This window comes from Athene cunicularia (assembly GCF_003259725.1).
Source record: "Athene cunicularia isolate RWA chromosome 13 unlocalized genomic scaffold, athCun1 chr13_part1, whole genome shotgun sequence".
Taxonomy (NCBI): domain Eukaryota; kingdom Metazoa; phylum Chordata; class Aves; order Strigiformes; family Strigidae; genus Athene; species Athene cunicularia.
In genome coordinates this window covers 20696588-20716434 of record NW_020799117.1, presented here as the reverse complement: position 1 = coordinate 20716434, position 19847 = coordinate 20696588, and the positions used below count along the sequence as shown (strand labels likewise).

Genomic DNA, 19847 nt, shown 5'->3' with positions numbered 1-19847 from the left:
CAGAGACTCTCACTCAGCCCTGGAACATACCTACTAAAAGTCATATTGTAATATTTAATTCTGATATTTAATAATATTAAAGAATCAGAAGGCTCCAATCTGAAAACCTAAAATACTCCAAATAATTTTAAAACACCACCAGTGTAGATGTCATTATTTACTATTTAAGTACCTGTCAAGGCTGGCAATGTTCTCAAAACATGAATCAGGACAGAGCTATTTTATTTCCAGTGGAAATGCCTGAACCTCATTTAATCTGTTTCAGCTTTTGACCTGTCAGAACCCATATGGGATGAAGCACTGAGTTTATTATAGAGCAACAACAACTTCGACTGTGCCCTAATTATTGATCAAAGTAGAAAGTAAGCCTTTGCACAGTCCAGAGTCAAGTGAAACACCTCTCCTATTCGGAAAGTGCAAGTTCAGTGCATGCTTTTCTGCAGTGTTTCTGCTACATATATTACCCAGCTGTGACCTGAAAGTGAAAACAGCTATAAACACATATGAATCATCTTCTTAGATGATTTTTATCCAAGTTCAGACAGGTAACCTGGATTGTTAATCTGTTTTTACCTTACTATCCTGTGGTTAAAGCAGAATCGAGGTAAGTAAATGTACATGTGCCGGTCTTAAAGTTCTTATTGTTCCTCTAACACATGAATAACATTTAAACAAATTTCATTCCCATAAAGAGATGGATTCTCCAGGCTGGGGAAAAAACACAATGCTGTTTACTCTTGCCATTAATGTTCTGAAAAGGCATTTTCCTGACATAAAACTAATTTTCACCCCTGATTTGGTTTTACAGCATGGTAGCAATAATGTTTAAGCTTGTTGGATACCACCTCACGAAATATGTTATAAATCATCTTCACTGGGTGAGCATCCCCCTGCTGTCTGCAGCCAGGGTCTCTGATACCATGGACTTGAAAGCAGAAAGGAAACCCTTTGCATCAGGTTAAAGATCAAAACAGAACATTTTGTTTTGTCATTTTAAGAAGAGCTTACTTGGATGTTTTAGTCTGAAAAAATAAATCAATGGAGGTTTCAACTTTTGAAGCCAATTTGGAACAAAAGGCAATGTGAAAACATCAAGCTGTCCCAAGGGCCTCACAAAGCCTATTTGCATCTTGTCTGCATACTCTGTAGAAGAGAGTCTAATGGGAGCACTTGCCAGCTATTAGCACGTGCTAATGAGACTCCTGCTACTGCCAGATCAGGATGAGGACTGCAGGATTTCTTACAGAGTGGTGAAAGAGGAGGTACTGGCAATCAAGGAGTCATCCTGGAGAGGCATTTCTCCTCTGGTTCCCTCTAATTAAAGCCTCTTCTGTGGCTCTTTTAAAAAAGTCTCTTTTTAAAACCACCATTTGTGGGTGTCCAAATGGACAGCATGGAGCCGGGATAGGTCACACAGAGGGTCACAGTGGCTGATTTCCTGCAGCGTAACTGCACCCCCTTTCAGGTCAGTTCTTACCCAGACCAGGACCCCACTGTCTGAGTATGGACCTGGAAAAATTACCTGCCTTGAACAAAATGAGCTAATGATGTCTATAAGCAATGCATCTGTGGAGACCTAGAGCCTGCAGGAACTGAAAACTAGAAACAGGGAAGCACTAAGTACGAGGACTCTGGAGTATAGACACCCACTGAACAGGAGGTTAAAGGATCAGTCACTGCAGTTAGACATAACCCCACCTGCAAGGCTGTCCAACCCCGCAGCAGAGAGACAGGAACATCTCTGTGTCCAGAAGGGACACAGCCTGAGATGCCCAGTCAGCAGATTTAGCCTGCATCCTACATGGTGTGAGGTGTGAGGAACCTGAGACAGTGGCAGCTACCAGTGTGACCCCTGGGGCTGCAGACGTGCAGGTGTGCCCTGTCCAGCCCCTGGGCCTGCCCCAGAGTCTGACCCTGAGCCAGCCTCCAACCATCTCACCTGAACAGCAACTGATGCTTGCTTTAGCTTCTGGAAACAGAAATACCACCTCACCTCAGGGGAAATTTCATTACAGCTCTCGCTGTGATTTCCTCAGTTGGTACAGAGAGACACACGTATCCCCTTCATGGGAAAATGTACATCTCTTGCACTGCACAACATAGTCCATCCTGACACAGTAATGCTAGCAGATACAGCGTGTCACACAGACTGTTCTCACACAGCACACCACATAACGTTGTGCCTTATTTGCATTTTGCATGGAAAGAGCAAGCAACATTAAGTTCAATCAGAAATGAAAGCAGAACCCATTCTATCAAATGGGGAGATAACAAGACCCCAAATTCTCCTCTTGGACACGATCACAGCTCCTCTTACAGCCAAGCAGAGCTGGGAGCGCACAAGGCAGGAAGAGGGCTCTTGGAGAACAGAAGAACCTGCTTTAAGGACACAACACAGAGCTACAATAACCAGGGAGAGAGAGAAGTAGAAAGAGACATACTGGAGAAGCTGACCATTGCGAAATGCTGACACCGGTCTCCCGTGAATTCGATTGGACACCTACCGAAAGAAAGAAAACCAGAAAGAGAGAAACAAGATAGCAAAATGACACCCAAACAGACTGAACTGAGGCCCCTTCTGATCCCTTCCACAACTCCTATCCATCTGCTTTCAGCCTTCACCCTTACCTGCATCCCTAAGCCCTAGCCCAAAGCTGACACCAAGAACCATTCCTGACTAGACCACTCTACATTCACCGCTGTGCCCGGGAGGTTTTAAGTAGTGTGGTGTATTTTTTTCTTCAAACATACTTTGCTTAGGATCTGGCATGTACAATCGCAAAGGCAGTTTCTCCAAACACCTCTGTCCGAAGAATCCGTTTGGACATCTGGAGGGGAAAAGGGGAGAAATCACAGAACATGTCTGGCACCATTCTTGAGGCTAATGTCAGAAATAAAAAGTGCATTGTGATGAATGGAAAAAATAAAGGCTTTTACGCGCATATTTACTCTTCACTTTGCTTTAACCAGGCACCTGCAACATCAGCATTCCAGCTCTATTTTTGGCCTGGGTCTTCAAGCAGCCAGCCAAACCCCTCCTTTCCTCCTCTGCCTGCCTCCTTCCTTCTCACCTGCTAGAAGCACCAGCTGGCAGGAAGATTGAGATGGGCTGGATGCTACTTTCAGAGACTCTCCTTGGAGCTGCTATCTAGACAAGACTGGCAAGAGGTGCCACAGAGCGGTGAGCAACCGATCAGGCGACAGCGAGTGTTGTGTACGGCAAGCATCTTCCTGTTATTACCCCAGAAGCACCCACAGGATGTTCCAGGGAAAAGGGTTATGTTGCGGTTAGAGAGAAAGCATGGGCAGAATCTCTGTGTTAACAGAGAGAAAGGGACAGAGAAGAAAGCTGAACTGAACAGTTCTGACATGCTGCTCAACTGCGAGGCTCTCAGGCTATCCCAGCTGAGGTTATGTGTTGGGCCAGGATGTGGCAGCTCATGGGCACGATGCTGCAGTGGCAGGGATGGTGCCCTGCGGACAAGGGCCATCAGACACAGGCCTCAGCTCATAAGTAAGCTCCCTGGAGCAGCTCCCAGCTGAGTCAGGTTTGGGGAGCACGGGGATGTGGGCAGAGGTGCAGTGGAAGTGCTGTACCATGCCTGGTGCAGCAGCACCTGCACCTCTGCGTTGTGACCTGCCACAGCTGCAGGTGAACCTGGGAAGTGACGGGAGCTCAGCAGTGGGTAGTCAAATGCTTCTCCCCCAGGCACTTATCTCCCTCATTTCACATCTTTTCTTCTGGCTTCTTTGGACAGTCCCTCAAAATTATCCCTAGTTTTCTTGAAGTCCTAGTGCTTACCTGCCTGTCCCACATCACCCTCTCTCCCCAACCAACCTCTCCCTCCTCTGTGCTTAAGAGGGTTTTATCATTGTAGCTAGCATCTTAACATCTGATTTACAACTTCCCGGGATAAGCGGGGCTGTAGGCCCTGCACCTCATGCTTGCCAGACCTTCCTTGCTCTCAGATGCCACCCCACAAGATCTCACTATTCCTCAGTGTTCAGCAGACCTCAGCTGGTCAACAATAAGGGACTGAAAAACAACTCACCGAAAAGGATGTGGACCAGAGTTCAATGCTTTGGCTCCCTTACAGTCCACTATAAAGGACAGCAAGCGCCAGAGCACCTTCGGCACAGTGCATGGGCAGTGCAGATCTGACCTTTTCATATCTCCCAAAGGTATGCTAACCCCTGCTCCCAGTCTTTGGACACAGCAAAGGGGATGCAGAAGGGATGGCTTTGATGTTTAATAAGACCAAAGCTTTGTAGTTCCAAAGGTTGTTGGCAGATTAGTTCTGTACTGTTGTTCAAGGGCTATGGCAGCATTTGTTGTTCTTGACAGATTTATGTTTAGATGGCACGTTACAGATAGGCAATTCCAGTAGCAATAAAAATAGTCAAGAAGAGAGATTAATTCCTGCTTCTCTCTACTTGCTTAATGGAACACAGACAGTTTTTGTCAGCAACTATTTAGTTCCCTTGGGGGAAGAGGTAGAAATTAGAGAAGTCTTCCCTATTCATTATGACCAGAAAACATTGATTTTTAATAGTTCTCCTTCATCATGGACATACACTGATCTGAGCCAGCAGGTGGGGATCACAGGAGAGAGCAGCAGGGGCTCTCAGCAGCCACACCAGCCCACAAGGAGACACACTTCTCCAAGCTGGAGGGCTCCTCTCCAAATGGGAGAAGTGAAATCAGCTGAGGTCTGGGGAAGGACTTGAGGAGGCACCAGGTGGCTGGGCAAAAGGCCTGGTGTAAAGGTCTCCCAGCTGTGGTGATGGACATGGCTGGTGCCATTCCCCCAGTGCACAGATGTCTAAACCCTGCCTGGAGACCTGCATTAAAACTCCCAGGGCAAAGGGCTGACACACTGACAGAGCACTGCCACAGGCTCCTGAAGGAGGCCATCTGCCCATGGGACAACCTGCTGGTACTCCAGAGGTAGTATGAGCCTCAGTGCTGGATACTGGATGCTTACACGGGACTTACAGGTGCACCTCTGCATCCAGCATGATCCAAGGAGAAGATACAGATAATAAAAGGCTGCATAATCTCTCCATCCCATCTACTGTCATCCTCCTCAACAGCTCCAAACCTGTTCATCTTTCCCTTAGAGAAGGCAGTTCCCCATTCTCCAAGATAAGGTGCCCCATGTCCAGGAGACATCTCACCTGCTGTCCTTCTCGGAGAAGAAAGCTTTGGAAGGCCCTGTGTGACTGATGTGGCTTGGCACCTGATTTCTTGCTGGCTTTCACTGCAGTTTTGGTAGGTCTGCACTAAGCATAAAAGCTGGTGCACCCTCATTGCCCATGACCAAACCTGTTTTCTGTGCTGCACAGCATCTGGGGTAGGGAGAGCTTAAGGGTATGACTCTGCAAGAGGTTCCACTGAACTCCCTAGTCCTACACTTAAGTTTCTCAGTAACCAAGTCACTTTTGAAACTGTAAATCTGACCCCCTGGTCAGGCAAATATCTTTGAAAAATTCATTCTCTTTTCTCATATTTGGACATTCATCTTGGAGCATAGGAAAGGTAGACGTACCGGTAACATCATTACAATACTAGGGAGCCCAGCCAGCTCCAAGGAAAGCCCAGCCCAAGGTGTTACCATCAGACATGAGGCCTGTTGACCTTCCCCGTGGTGAAGCAGAGGAAGCTGGTGCTGGGAAGTGGAGTGAAGAAGATGCTCCGCTGGCAATCAAAGAGCACAAACCTGAGGCAGCTGGGTGATGTGGACTCAGAAGGACAGCCCTAGGGAAGCATGACTTTGGAGAAACCTTTAAGAGATTTCACTGGGATTTGAACAAGGCATCCAAAACAGAAGATGGCTTCTCAGTCCTGACTGGCAGAGTCATGGACTTATTCACAGGGTCTTCAAGGGTATCCAGTTTAGCTTGCAATGTGCTGCCCATTTGTCTGGGATCTGAGATTTCACACATGTTGTGAGCACACTGATGGGGCTTGGGAGTGCTGCGGAATGAAGCAGATGTCGAAAAGGGGTGCTTTGTCTGAAAGGAGCTAAAACTCTCAGGTGCACATCTGCAAGAGGTCAGCCAAGTCTGGAACTTCATTGTGACTGAAACTGCATGCCATTAAGGAAAGACTTAAAATAATGTGAAAAATGGTGAAAGTAAATAAAAACCCAGAGAAAGAAATAGGTGAGAAGTGAAAAAGCAAAACATAAAAGTGTCAAAGAAGCTTTGATGCCATGACAGCCACCACACAGCTCATCTTCAGTCAGCTTAGTGTGAGTGGGGAGAAGAGCTTTCCAGGGAAGGCAGTAGATAACTGTCTGTGTCTAGGACAGCTTGGGCTTTTCTTCTTTAGTTACTAGTGTATCAGCACTGGGAGAAGTGACAGAAAAGAATCCCTCATGAGGATGAGCACCTCTGTCACCTCCCAAGCTGTCAAGACATTCTGGTGTCCCTGGTTCCTGATTCCTCACAAACAGGGCTGCTGGCAGCAACAGTGACCAGGAGACCTTAGAGAGCATGCAGTCCTCATGGTTTCCATTTTTTTAGCTGACTCATATGTCTAGGCTGATGAAGATGATTCTTTATTTAATACTATGGCTCCAGATGTGACTTCTGGGAAAGAAATTTCCAGCATGCATTGACCATGAGCCTCCCAGTCTGGACAGGAAGAGCAGTTGAAAGCATCCCTTCTGCATGCAGAATCTGCTGCCCGTGGTGCAGGCTTCTGGGCAGCTCTTCTTCAGTGGCCAAGCATATGGCCTGAGGGACATACCTGAAAGTTAAGGCTCACTAAGGTCAAGAACCATGAGATAGTCTTTGATCATGGCATCCTTCTTGCACATTTGGCCCTAGTCAAGAAGTTTTGGCTGGCAGTCCCAGCAAAATGGAGTCCCTCCTCCTTTTGAAAACTCTTGCAGGGACTACACAGATGGTGGACTATTCCTGCAAACAGTACCTTTGGAATTCCTGGTCCATTCATGGGTGTCACAGAGGCCCAAGATGTCTCTCCTCAAAGGCCAAGGGAAGTGGACAAAGCTGGGCCTGTAGGAACAGTCTTGGGGAAGTAGAAGGCTGCACCAGGCTCTTGCAGACAGCACCTCGACCCCTCTCTAGCCTGTGTGGAGAACCCCCAAGACTGCCTGTGCTTAACTCCATCCATCTGTGCCTAGCCAGGTGCATGAAAATTTTTTAAAAAATAGCCACATCTGAAAATTTATTACTCGAAAATGCCATTGATAAAACTGGTCAGGGTTTTTCTGTCCAGATTCTGTTGTTGCTGGAAAATGTCCAATTCTTTCAGTTTTGACTGATTCTTCATGACTTTTAAAAAATCCCATTTTGAAAACATCCACAAAATTCTGCTTCTGGGTTCAAGATGAATTGCAGTTGAATATTTACATGGTAAAAAAAAAATGGAGTAAGATGATCAGCCAAATAAAGCATCTCAAAAAGTACACACCAAAATGGTTTGAATGACCCATTTCTATGTTGTTTGCAGAGCACTTTTTTATTTATGAAAACTGAGAAACTTTGACCTTTTTCTCTGTATCAGGGCAGAGCAATAATTATTGTTAATTATTATTTACTACTATTAATTAATAACATTATTATCATAGCATTCCTGGTGGAAGCAAAACTTTTTCTGCCTAGCTGTTGATCTGAATCTTGCAAGGGTTGGGATATTTCCTTTGCTCCCCCAGATCTTAATTAAAATATGCCAAATTCGGTAGCTCTCATAAAGCAGTACAGGTTACAGAAGGATGTGAATGAGCAGGTGCTTCAAAATAACAGGATAAGGAGAAGCTGTAGCAGAAGAACACAATGCACTGATATGAGAAAATGGAGTAATGTTTCCAGCATGTTGCTTATTTGTGTGAAGGGCTGAAAAAGAAGACAGTTCTGTCATTGTCCCCTGACCAGTCCCAGATGATCAGGCTCTGGAGAGCCACAAAAGGCTGGACTCCACAAAATCACTGATGGGAAGAAAAGAAAGCAACCAGAATAAATGCAGAGGCATTATCCAGAGCAGCTAATCAAGGCATGTTTGCTGTATAGTAGTCTAAACCTCAGAGACACCAACTTCTGTGCTCAGTGAAGACAACAGCACAGCTCCAACTGAGCCGTGGGAGCTCAGCAGGATCTGTGCTGGTGGCTTCACTGAGCCTTGCTGTTGCAGGATCAGTTTCCACACCCTTATGGTTCTCAAGGGTCTACTATAGTTATATGTGCATTAAAAAGAACACATTTAACGAGATGCATAGATGGGCCACTTGAACCTGAAAAGGTCCCTGATCTCATCACCCAAGATAAACAGCATGCAAACCCCAGTGAATGAGTCCTGGCTAGTTCGGGAGATTTGGAACAGGATGTTGAGATTTTCACCCCTAGCTCAACACTGTGGGCTCTTCATTTCCACGGACGTTGCAACACCTCCCCACAGAACTGCTCATACATTCATATGAGGCAGTGACATCCCAGTGGTTGCGCAATGTGCAGCTCGTGCTGACCAAGTCGGCAGCATGGTTGGGAGGGATGGCAGAGCTTCTGACACCGCAGGGGGCTGGGCAAACTGTGCTGCAAGCAGGACCACGGCTGTAGGAGATCAGCCTGATGTTCACTCCTTTGAATGGTGCTGTGCAAAAGCACAGGGGAGCTGGCAAGGTGGCTGACCCTTCAGAATGATCTTTCCCCTTTCCTGGGCAAAATCTGCAGGAACAATATACACGGAGGAGGTAGGCAAATGGGCTTCTAGGAAGTGAACATGTCATTTTGTAAATTGGTGATTTGCACACATCAGCCAGTTTAAAAATGAATTGATCTTTTCTCTTTTGCTTTGTTTTGTTTTTTATTCTCTCCTAGACTTTCACTTTTCACCTGAGGTGCCGCAGGCTGCTGACCTCACTCTCTCATGTAACACAATGCTGTCAGCCCAAACCCAGAGAGTCTGTTTATCTGTCAGCATTTGTAAATCCTTCAGCCTGACTACTGCAAGTACAACCAGTCCAACATGATGGGGGGAGTGTTGCTCTACGAAGCCCTTTAAATCTTCTGATCCCATGAAATGTAGGAAGATCCTGGCCCAGGGAACCAGCTATTTTGTTTACATCAACTGCACAAGAGTCATGAAGCGTGTTTAAGTGGCCAGAGAAGGACTGTGCAATGATGACACTTGGCTTTGTTTCTCTGTTTGGCTGGGAAGACCCCAACTGTAGATATTGTGTGCCGAAACCTAACTGGGAAAAAGAGGATTTCTGCTGGGATACACACACCAGCACAACCCGGTGGGGTATGGCACCCAGCAATGAAAGGTTAGAGCTGCCTCAAACTGCTCTAAGTTGTGCCAAGAACCCAATGGGCTCCAGGACCAAGGCAGGCCCAAGATCAGAGGCCACCCCAAGCACTATGTTCAGCTTGACACAACAAACCAGCCACTGCTCTTCTATGTCCCAGCCCAACTCAAGGCCTTGAGACTTGTTTGTGTGCATCCCTTCTGCAGGCACTGAATTTGCTTTACTCAGACTTGCCACTTCCCTACAGTTATGGTGAGAAATCTGCCAACTTGTAAGGCCTCTCTGAACAAAATGGTCTGGAGAAGGGTCGAGAAATTCTCCTGTCAATAAGAGCCTGGGGCTTTTTAATTTACTAGGGCTGTGGAGTTAATTCGGTATGTGTGTGGCTCAGTCATTTCCTGGGTTTATGCTGAAAATTTGCAGAGTATCTGAGGCAGATCACACTTCTCCCATCTAACTTCCAGGTGGTCTGTTTGCAGAGTCAAGATAACAGCACAGATTTTATCATGTTCAGGTTTCCTTTGACACTGGCATGTGTAGAATTTACTTCTAATTAATGACAAAATTATACAAGGACACAATCCAAAAAAAGACATAATTTCTGGAACAGCTCCAAGTCTTTTCTGGGCTCTTCCCCAGTGCAAGAAATTGCATTGTCCAAGGTCTAGATGTAGTGTATTAAAAAGGGATGGATGAGGTGAGTTTAGAGGCAACCAGTTCATTCCTCAGGATTTAAAACATGAGGAGGAACACGTTTCTGGGAAAACTGTTAAAAAGCCAGGTGCCAATTCAGGTGGTATCTGTAACAAATCAGGCATGAGCCACGTCAGGAAAAGAAATAATTTGAGAACCCAGCTACTCTTTTTGCTCCAGAGTGCCAGGAGTAACTTGTACAAGAAAGATCTCCTATGCTTCTGGACAACTGCAAACCATGAAATCCACTCCAGGAAGCTGATTACAGGATGGTGGCAGGTAGCAAAGAAGAACACTCTAAAATTATGTTTTCTGATAGATAGTATTGGAAAGGTTGGTAACATCACATGGGTGCCAGGGTGCTAGAATCTCCTCAGCACTCAGTGAAGGAGGACTGCAAGCTGGCATATGGTGCCAGAAGACCCCCAAGGTCCTGCTGACTCTAATCAGAATAACAAAGAGGGAACAGCGCATGGACACATGTGTTGTTCCTGGCTCAGGATGCTCATGCAGCTCTTGTTTGATCTCCAAGGCATTTGAAGAGATTGTATGCAGAAGGACCTATCAATCTCCTCCATGCTCATGTTTCAGAGGCATGGCACGGCTGCAGGACCAAGTCTGGCTCCCATGTTACAGAGTTCAGAAATGCAAGTCAAAGCCTGCATCTTTGCCTCCTCTAGTTTCTCCTCTGAATCTGTGCATCTTTCACAAACCACAGCAGCAGATTTCCTGTCTTGGTGTAATGAGGAAGCTGTGAAACGTTTCAGCATTTTGCTAGTTTGCAGGCAGGCAAATGTAAGTCTATTTATCCATCATTAGCCTTCCCCAAGAATTATCCATTTTATTAGGAAAGCAATTTTATGGGAAATACTATGTTCAGCTCAAGTGCTTCTACATTCCTCAATAACTAATTATTGTCTTCTGGAGTCCAGAAACTCTAAAATTACACCACTTCAAAACCCAGGATTTCTTATCTTTAGTCTATGAGTTAATGATAAAATACATAAGGAGACAGAACATCCAGATATCTCAAGCAGTAAGATCAGAAACGACTGTACTGTGTGACTGTGTGGAAGGCACCTGGATCCCCTGGGTTCCTGTTAACACAGAACTGTCTTTTCTGGCAGCTGAACAGTGACAGTGAATACCTTCAAAGCACATCCTTTTGGTTAACACTTTGCTGCCCTTCCATACATACCCATTCAATTCCCATCTGATTTTAGCAATTGGTATCTTGGGACTCATCAGAAAAGGAAATAATTTTACCATCTGCAAGTAAGGAAGGCTTTCAAGTGATATGAAATAATTAGGTCTGTTTCGCATGGCATATCAAATCTTAATGGTGTTCATCACTGAGCTTCCTCTCTGTTCATCAGCTATCATAGCAGCCTGGTTTGAAGGTAAACTGTTTCTTCACAAGGCTGGAATTACTTTGGTTAAAACAGTCTGTCTGCTGAAGACACTTGACAACGACCATGTGTATCCTTCATTAGGAAAAATAGAGCCTTACCATTATAGCTGTGTATGGCAGGAGTTCAGGTAACTCTTGCTGTAATTAGAAATGTATCCAATTTGAAAAGTCTTGGTCTGGATTCAAGCTCTTCCCAAAAGAAATAGCCTTGAGATCTATGCTTTTGGTACCATTGTGGCAGAGATATTGATTCATACACTCCTTCAGGCATCAAGGGTTGAGCCCTCCCCAGTATGGAAAGATGGGAACTGCTGGGGCTTCCTGGGGCTACAGCTACACCAGAATAGTGGCTGTGAATTTGATTCATGTGGGGCTTCCCCTTTGTTTCCGATGAGGAACTCTGGCAAGATGAATGTACAGTGTCACCAAGCAGCCAATGGCAGAGACAACTACCCTAAAGCATGGGTCTGTGGTGTACAAGGGCTGCTCTCACTTCACACATGTGGAAGCGGAGGACCACAGCATCTGGCTTCTGTCCCACCCAGCTCTTTTTATGTCTGAAATGGCAAGCCTGGGGGAAACTGGAAGACACTGTTCATACTATGTCCTTACCACTACAGCTGATTTTGCATTGGAAAGTGAGAGCATGGGAGCTAAACAGAATGCATTTCCACATGGTCTTTCCTACTGCTCCCTGTCAAAACAAAGGAGTACTGGGAGAAGGGAGGAGTTGTGCTAAGTAATCCAGCTCACAACCCTTCCAGGAGGGGTGATGGTTCTGTTCAGTTGCATCCTTCAAGGCCTGAGGAGCTGAGGTGTCTAGTAAGCATCACACCACACAGTGGCAGAGGTACTAGGCTGACATCCACAGATGTAAATACCTTTGGCTGTGCATCGCCATGGAGAGGCCTCTGGGCCATGCAGGGCGACAACAGTGAGCTCTCCAAGCTAGGCACAGTGACACCTGGGTCCTCAGGTGAGCTCAGAGCTGCATCTGCTCAGTGAATGCACACCCAGGGCACTACCTCATGCTCACTCTGCAGGAGCCAAGGGGCAGGTACAGGAGTGTTTTGGGTACTTACATTGACATTCAGACTTCACTTATCATTCACAGTCCCCATTAGGCTTGAAGGGTGAGCTGTGAGATGCTATTGGGCTTGCTGTCTGTGATAGGTTTGAACCAGAGGTGAAAAGGTCTCACATCCCGTTCCATATCCCTCGGACTATACAGCCCCACTTTAACCTCTCCAAGAAATATCATTTGAAGGATAATTTAGTAAGTCTCCCTGTTTGGTTTGTTTTTGTTGGGGTTTTTTTTTTTTTTTTTCAGGTTTTAACATTTGAAGGGGAGAAATACACAACCCACATCCTGCCACAAAGTGGCAGAGAATGGTGAACAGGCGTGTGCTAAAGCTGCTTCTGGGCCCATGAGGCACAGACAGGAGAGGTAAGAGGCAGGTCTCAGCAAGGGACCCCCTCCAGTCAGAGGAGCAAGGTGACTGTGCACTGGGGAAAGCCACCCTGGTCAGAGGGGAGGACATGTCAGCGGGGGACGTGGAGCTTTGACCTAGCTCAGGGAGAGCAAAAGGGACCAACCCTGAAGCTGCAGAGGAGAAAAGGAAGAAAGAGAAAAGAAACAGCCAGGACAAAAATATTCTTGGAGGAAGAGTCAGGAAAAGTGAACAGTGGGACTCACACAAAAAAGAAAATATGAACCCTCCTCCCCCACCCCTCTAATCTCCCTTTCTGAACCTGCACAGCTCAAACTGCAACTGCCAGAATTTCAGAGCTACACCTCCTCCGGCAGTTGCACAGAGGTCTCCTCTCCCCCAGCCAAGTAATTTCCATATTGACACAAGAACTACACTCACTTACTTGCAAGACAGCTGATTAATCCCCTCGATGTAGTAGCATACACCACCATTGACACAATAGGACTTGGCTGTTTCATTGCATTTTCTAGCATGCCCGGACCAGGAGGAGAGAGTTGTGGTTACTGCAAGGGGAAAAAAAACACACACAAAAAGGATATATTGTTATTTCCTTTGTTGGGCGATTCTGTTTTCTTAGATGATTTTCGACTAGTTAATTTGTCAAAGTAAAAGCCCCAGAGCTACAAACCATACCCTGTGCCTTTAGACCCATCTTCACCTCTCCAGGTCCTGGGTCTCCGACTTGACCTTTCCTTTCCCAGCAAAAGTGGCCAAGTGAGTGAGGAGCTGAGGACATGCCTTCCTCTAAGCAGCCAGCATGTCAGGACAAGATCATATTTTTGGCAAGCTGTAGGGAAAAGTGTCCCTTTCCCACCTCTCCTTGCCCTCCCCTTACACATGCACGCAACAGCAGACAGGCAGGAGGGTAGGAAGAACACGTGCTGCAGAGTCACAGAGTCATGGTGACATGCTGCTGAGGCACGATTTTCACCAGGATACTGGACCAAGATCCAGAGATACTGCAGGGGACATTTCATTGCTCCACATCTCTGGAAGGAAATAAGTTTTCAGAGCCAGAAGCAAGTGCCCTCATTGTCCCCAGAACAGGCCCAGCACAACCAAGAAGAGCTCCTTCTATCCCTCCCCTATTTCTGAGCATTTCTCAGTCATGTCCCAATGGGGCTGCCTCAAGAGACCAAGCAGAAGTTCAGCAGAAGTCTGTCAGCCTCGGTCTGTGCTAAGGAAGACAGCCAGCATGACGCAAGTTTCTTGGGATACAGATGCTTTTCCAAAACCAATTTTCTTTCCGGAGAAAAGATTTCCAGTCATGTAAGGTACAAACAAAACTGACGGTACTCTGCAGAATTTCACTGCAATTCCTGTCCCTGAATGACTCAGACAAACTTACAGCCCCAAACGAGAGAGCCTCCACAGGCAAGACAAAGGCTCTAGGAAGGGAAAAACCTTTTGTTAGAGCAACAGGTACAGGTTACAAAAGCCAACCAGTTTTGGGGAATGCAGACTCACCTTCACATTACTGAAAGAAGGGCTGGGCACTAAAACCCATCTTCTTTTTCCAACTGAATCTCATTAAAGATAGTCTCCCCTTCTGGGGAGTCTAGTCTCCCCTGCTTATATCCCAAGACAGTTACATCACCAGCAGTGTGGCTACTACCTACTTTCCAGTGCCTTTCATGCTCTACTTGAGGTTTCTGAGGAGATACCCTCCTCCATCCTGTTTTCCAAAGGATGAACAAACCTCATGGAGAGGTTAGTGACTTCAGACCAGTTGCTGAAGACTGAACATCTCATTGACACAGAATTTGAGGAAGAAGGCTAGAACCAGAGCCTCAGGCAGGAGCTAGTCAGAACCACTGGAAAAGGATCAAGGCATGCCAGAGCTTGCCCTGGAGGGAGCTGGGGCTGCTCCTCACACCTCAGGCAGCCCCTATGCCTGTCCTGCCTCTGGCAGCAGGCTCAGAGCCTGCCGCAGGTCCCTGCTCTGCTGCCTCTGGCTGCAGCCCACACTGTCGGAGCCAAGGTCTCCATTCTCATGCTCCAGCTGCAGCCCAGTGCCTGCCGGGCACATCCAGGCTCTCACAGGTAAAGGAGGGCTTCCAGCATCCTATGAAGCCTCTCATATTTTGGTGATGCTTGGCATGCAAGCAATCAAACAAGCTTGTTCTGGCTCTCTTGCTTATAGGACTATCTCTGACTGCATGGGCTCTATGTCTGTCTGAATGAGGAGTTTGTTCCTCAGGCTGTGCACAGCAGGAGTAGTCCACACTTGTTACCTGCACACAGCTCAGGGCAAAGCCAAACTTACTGTTCATTTTGCTTGAACCAATGCATTGTTCAGCCCCATTGTCTTCTGTTCCCATAGGATGTCAGTGCCTTCCACTGTCTGACAGACCTGGGGTTGTGCACCAAGCAGAGCTATTTCTATGCTTTGCCTGAATAACCATTGATTCTGGGGTTGTCCTTTCACAGCTATCCACGGCAGAGCAAGTTGTTCCAAAGTTCTCTGCAAACCAGACATGTCAAATACTTCAGCAATGAAAATGCACATGGCCCTGGAACAGCAAATACATGCTCCCCTCCTCGGGCATGAAACGCCAGACAGCTGGAAGCCAAATTGCAGAGCAATATACACATACTAGAGTGTATGCTGGGTTTTAGAACAGATGATGATTTGACCAAGCCACCAAAGAAGTCCTTGCAAAAAACACTCAAATATGAAAACGCCAAAATCACTGTAGGGAAATTCAGCACTCCCTTCCAGTTAAGATTAATAGGAACTAGAAGCCAAAGCTATCGTAATGCCTTTGTAACAAGTCTGTATAACTTACACCTTTATAAGATAGTAGCACATTTCTTCTAAGGCCAGCAGAGAGCTGCAGGTTCAAGACAGAGGAGCTTTGTCTGTGATAGCACCTGGACTTTATTTGCAAGACCTTTCCTTAACTATTCCTTGATTCAGGCACTTAAGCCAAGCCTTAACTAATACTAGATGCCATTTTAAAAATGAGGATGAAAGTAAAACCTAGCCTGGCAACATGCAGCTGTGTCCCAAACTGCAGTTGGAGCCGGGCTGTGCACGGGCATCCCTGTGCCTGTGTGTGGGAAGCCTGGGGTTGTGCAGGCTGTTGGGCGAGCAGGAGCTGCTTGGGGTTGGCTGGGTCAGTCTTATGGAGGCAGAAGCAGCAGCAGAGCAAGAAAGGGCCTGCTAGAGAAGTGTGAAAATTGCAGGGGAGCAGGTATGCAGAATAGAGCCACTGTCCCATCAAACAGTGCCCAAGTGCTGCCTGGGCAGCACACTGCACGGGGACCCGCTGGAAGCTGCTCACGGGGCCGCCTTTGGTTTGGAGTGCTTGCAAGGCTTTTACTGAAGTACCTTAAAACTGCACAATGAACAGGTCTCTGTTAAATCTGCAAGCATGCTGTCAGATCGGGGAACACTGAAATGTCATGAACCAATGCACAGGTGCAAATTGAAAGGCACGTGGGTGAAGAACAAGCACAGGAAGCTGTCACCCCTGCAACCATCAAAAGTACCAGTTGCTATCAGGCAAAAAAGTCTATCTGGCAAAGTCTCACATCATAAATACTACAGGAAAGGATTCTGGAGCAAGCCTTCCCACAGTAAGGGAGAAACAGAGGGAGAAACAAAAACAGAGCCCAGAAACCTCCCCACAGAAAACACCTCAGATAAAAAGGTACCCTTTCCACCAGAAAAGCTGGACGAGAAGATGCAATGCTGTGTGATGTTGTGATACCAGAGTGGATTACAGTGACAACCAGCTAGAGATTGCATGGAATTTTCATCCCACGTAAACAGTTTTGTTCCTTTTAAACAAATAAAAAAAGAGACTGACATGAGTGAAGCTTGGGACATGCATGTTGTGCACTTCTAAGAAAGAGAGTTGTCAACAGCGTTATGTCTGTCAGAAAAATATGTGGTTGATCAGTTCTCCTAGAAGCATCTTGTTAATGTCATTATCTTTAAATCCTGTTCTCTGCAAGTGCCCTTTTTTCCCAAAGAAGCAGAGTGTTTTAAAACTGAATCACTATGATCCATTTGTTAGCAGCAATAATGTAGCAAAGGCTACAAAAAGAGGCAGTCAGCGCAGTTCCCTGTTGAGAAGTGTCATGAAATACAGACCATTATAAGACTACAAACTGAGCAGTACTAGTCAAACCAAAGCCCTGACAGTGGCCAATGGGCAATACTTAAGAATGAGCATTCAATGACTATTTTCTTCTGGCCATCTAGGATGAGCAGCTCAGAGACTTAAGACAGAGACTTAAAACTTAAGTCAGCTGCAATGTCTTTATTTAATCGTCTTTGATGGACTTCTCTTCCACGAATGTGTCTAATTGATGATAACAACAAATTTAATCTTGTAACAACCACAGTATTTGTGGCAAGAGCTCCAGTGTTATGTACACAGTGTGCAAAGACACATCTCCATTTACTTCTTTTAAACCTGCCCCTTCCTGGCTCTTGTATTAGAAAAAATAGTGACTATCCGCACCCGTTTCCCCTGTGCTACCTGTGGCTTTACAGGCACAACCAGCATCTCCTTCTCTATCTGGAAAGCAATGATCTCTTTAGTAGCTTCTTATACAGAGGTTGGCCCAGCTGTAGCAGCTGGGATTTCATGTTCATGAGGGTAGTAGCTGCAACTAGTTTGGGAGCAAAGATAGACCTGTCAATTCACAGAGCTGCTCTGGCATTGGGACAGAGGGAAGCAAAAGGCCTCACTTAGAAAATGTTAATTATGCCTGGGTTGAAATGTGTCGCCCTTTGACACCATGTGGCTGCAGATCACAGATAAGAACCTTGAAGCATGAGGGAGATTTCAGTGGGTTTCCACCACACTACCAGGATAATTCCCAGATTCACATATGACTCCATTCAGTTATTTCATGTTTAGCTGCATTCCCCCATGAGTCTGGGCCACTAGACAGACCTTAACAAATATCTACCTGGTCTGGAGTCATCTGCAGTTCAGTGACCAATGTTAGAAAGTGAACTTCACACACAGTTTATATGCAGTGGTTCATGGTCATTCACCTCCACTCCAAACACCACTCTGGTGTGCCAGGTGATCAAGAAATTACTTCCCACAGTTATTTTACCTTAACTGCCACACAGTACCAGGCAGATTTTACTCCCTATTGAGTAGTGTAGTAGCATAAGTCCTTCACACAGCCTCCAACACAACTCCCTCTATCCTAAATGACTTGGAAAGTTGTAAAATTACTGAGTTAAATGGAGATCTGAATAAGCAAGGGAGCAGTTTTGGGTGCTATTTGCAATCTGGGTGGAAAGGGTCTCCTGTGAAGGCAGTGGGAAATGAGGGGGTTTGTGCAGTAACATCAGTCATGTATCAGTTGACTCCCTGATACTTCAGTGAATTAAGAGCAGGAAATGGAGTGTCCATAGGGCAAACTACAGAAAAGAAATGGTGAAATTAGACAAGTGGGAACAAGCAAGGTGCCCCTGAGACAGGACTCTGTAAACACACAGGCAAACTGGTCACAAAGTTTCTGCAAGGTGGAAGAAGGCCTGGAGCTGTTCACCCACCAGCAAGTCAGATCTTCATCTGGTCTCAGTGCCAGGGTTGAGAACAAAGCAGAAGGGAATAAGGAGGTGAGGATTGGAAAAGAGGGCTGCGTCTTAATGGATGTGATTGCAAACAATCTGAAGCCATTTTTTATTGTTACTGTCCTAGTCAGTGAGGACAGTGTAGCATAAACGAGCACTGTAGTCATTCAGAACATCTATTTTCCATTGCACGCCTAGGTTATTCAGGACTAACGTCAATGACAGGGCAAGAGAGAGGAAAGCCACGGGCACTGACATTGCCATGTGGACTTCCTTCACACAATCCATCCTTGCAGAAAGGTCATTAATGATTGTGCAGGGTTTGTTACACAGTTCCTACAGTGCACAACATTTAACTTTTGCAAACAGCTCACCAGTCTGTTCTCGGAAAACTGGTGAAGCACTCCTCCTGCAAGGAGTTAACTAATGCAGCTTGGACTATAATTTGCAGTTTTCACAAACTACAGCTACTGTCGAGGAGAGCAGGGAGACAGCGATAGTTTCACTGCTCCTTTTTTTTATAAATAACTTTGACTGGTGGGTTCATAGAGTACAGACACTTTAATTCTCTCAATATTTAGACATTCAGTTAGACAGATGAACTCAGCTGGTTGGAGAGTGTATACAAATTGCCTGCTCTGTATATGCCTCATGTACTTACTGATAAAACACAGAATTGCTGAGGTTCCTCTTAACCGAGTTCATCCAACTGCTTGTCAGAAGAACATGGATGAGAAGGTGTCTGGCCAAGCTATTCCTCGGTTGTAGCACTGTAATCCTGGTGTGAGCCACACTAAATCCACGATTTACACTGATTAATACACTGAGGGGCTGTTGATCCTAACCATTCTTTCTGTGGCAGATTTCTGTATGTCTGGTACGACACTCTCTTCTCTTAATAAACCTGAACAGATGCTGGATGCTCACTGCTGCTAATGGTACATAAAATCAGAAGGGCCTGTGCAGACTGGGACTTGCCTGGCAACAGACTGGGGACTCTGGAGCTCATAAAAATTCTGTTCATGTGTTATTCATTTGGAAATGACCCAGTATTTACCCCTACATTTTATTGAAATAGATCCTGCTGAAATTATGCTCCTAGTTCCCGAGGGGATCATGAGGATCGATAGCTGCAGACTAGAAGTTCATCCCAAAATACATATGCCAGGCTGCAGGACACTCATGTCAGAGCATTAGATATTGCTTATCAAAGCAACACAGGCAGCACTCCCCGTGTCTCCAATCTGCACCCTTCAGGTGTTCCACTGAGGAGCAATGTTTCTGACTACCAAGGGACTGCCTGCTTCCATAAGACAGGCAGCTATTTCAGGGGTAAAGTCCTGTGTCATTATAAAGCTTCCAGTTGCTCCTCCAGGCTGATCTCTTCAGCTTTATGAAAGAGCTCTTTGTGTGCTTTTCTCTACCAC

At 46.0% G+C, this 19847-nt stretch overlaps 1 protein-coding gene across 6 annotated transcripts in view; it reads right to left on the bottom strand.

Annotated features, from left to right (window-relative positions):
- Positions 1–19847, bottom strand: part of NRG2 (neuregulin 2) — an 89772-nt gene that overhangs the window by 21341 nt on the left and 48584 nt on the right. For 4 of the 6 annotated variants that reach the window (XM_026858047.1, XM_026858049.1, XM_026858050.1 and 1 more), the window contains 2 exons: positions 13252–13372; positions 2442–2500 (listed from right to left, as the gene is read on the bottom strand). In XM_026858047.1, the coding sequence (XP_026713848.1) occupies positions 2442–2500; positions 13252–13372 (180 nt within the window). Of the gene's footprint in view, positions 1–2441; positions 2501–2751; positions 2829–13251; positions 13373–19847 lie in introns of all 6 variants that reach the window. The other 2 variants (XM_026858048.1, XM_026858051.1) reach the window with 1 other exon arrangement.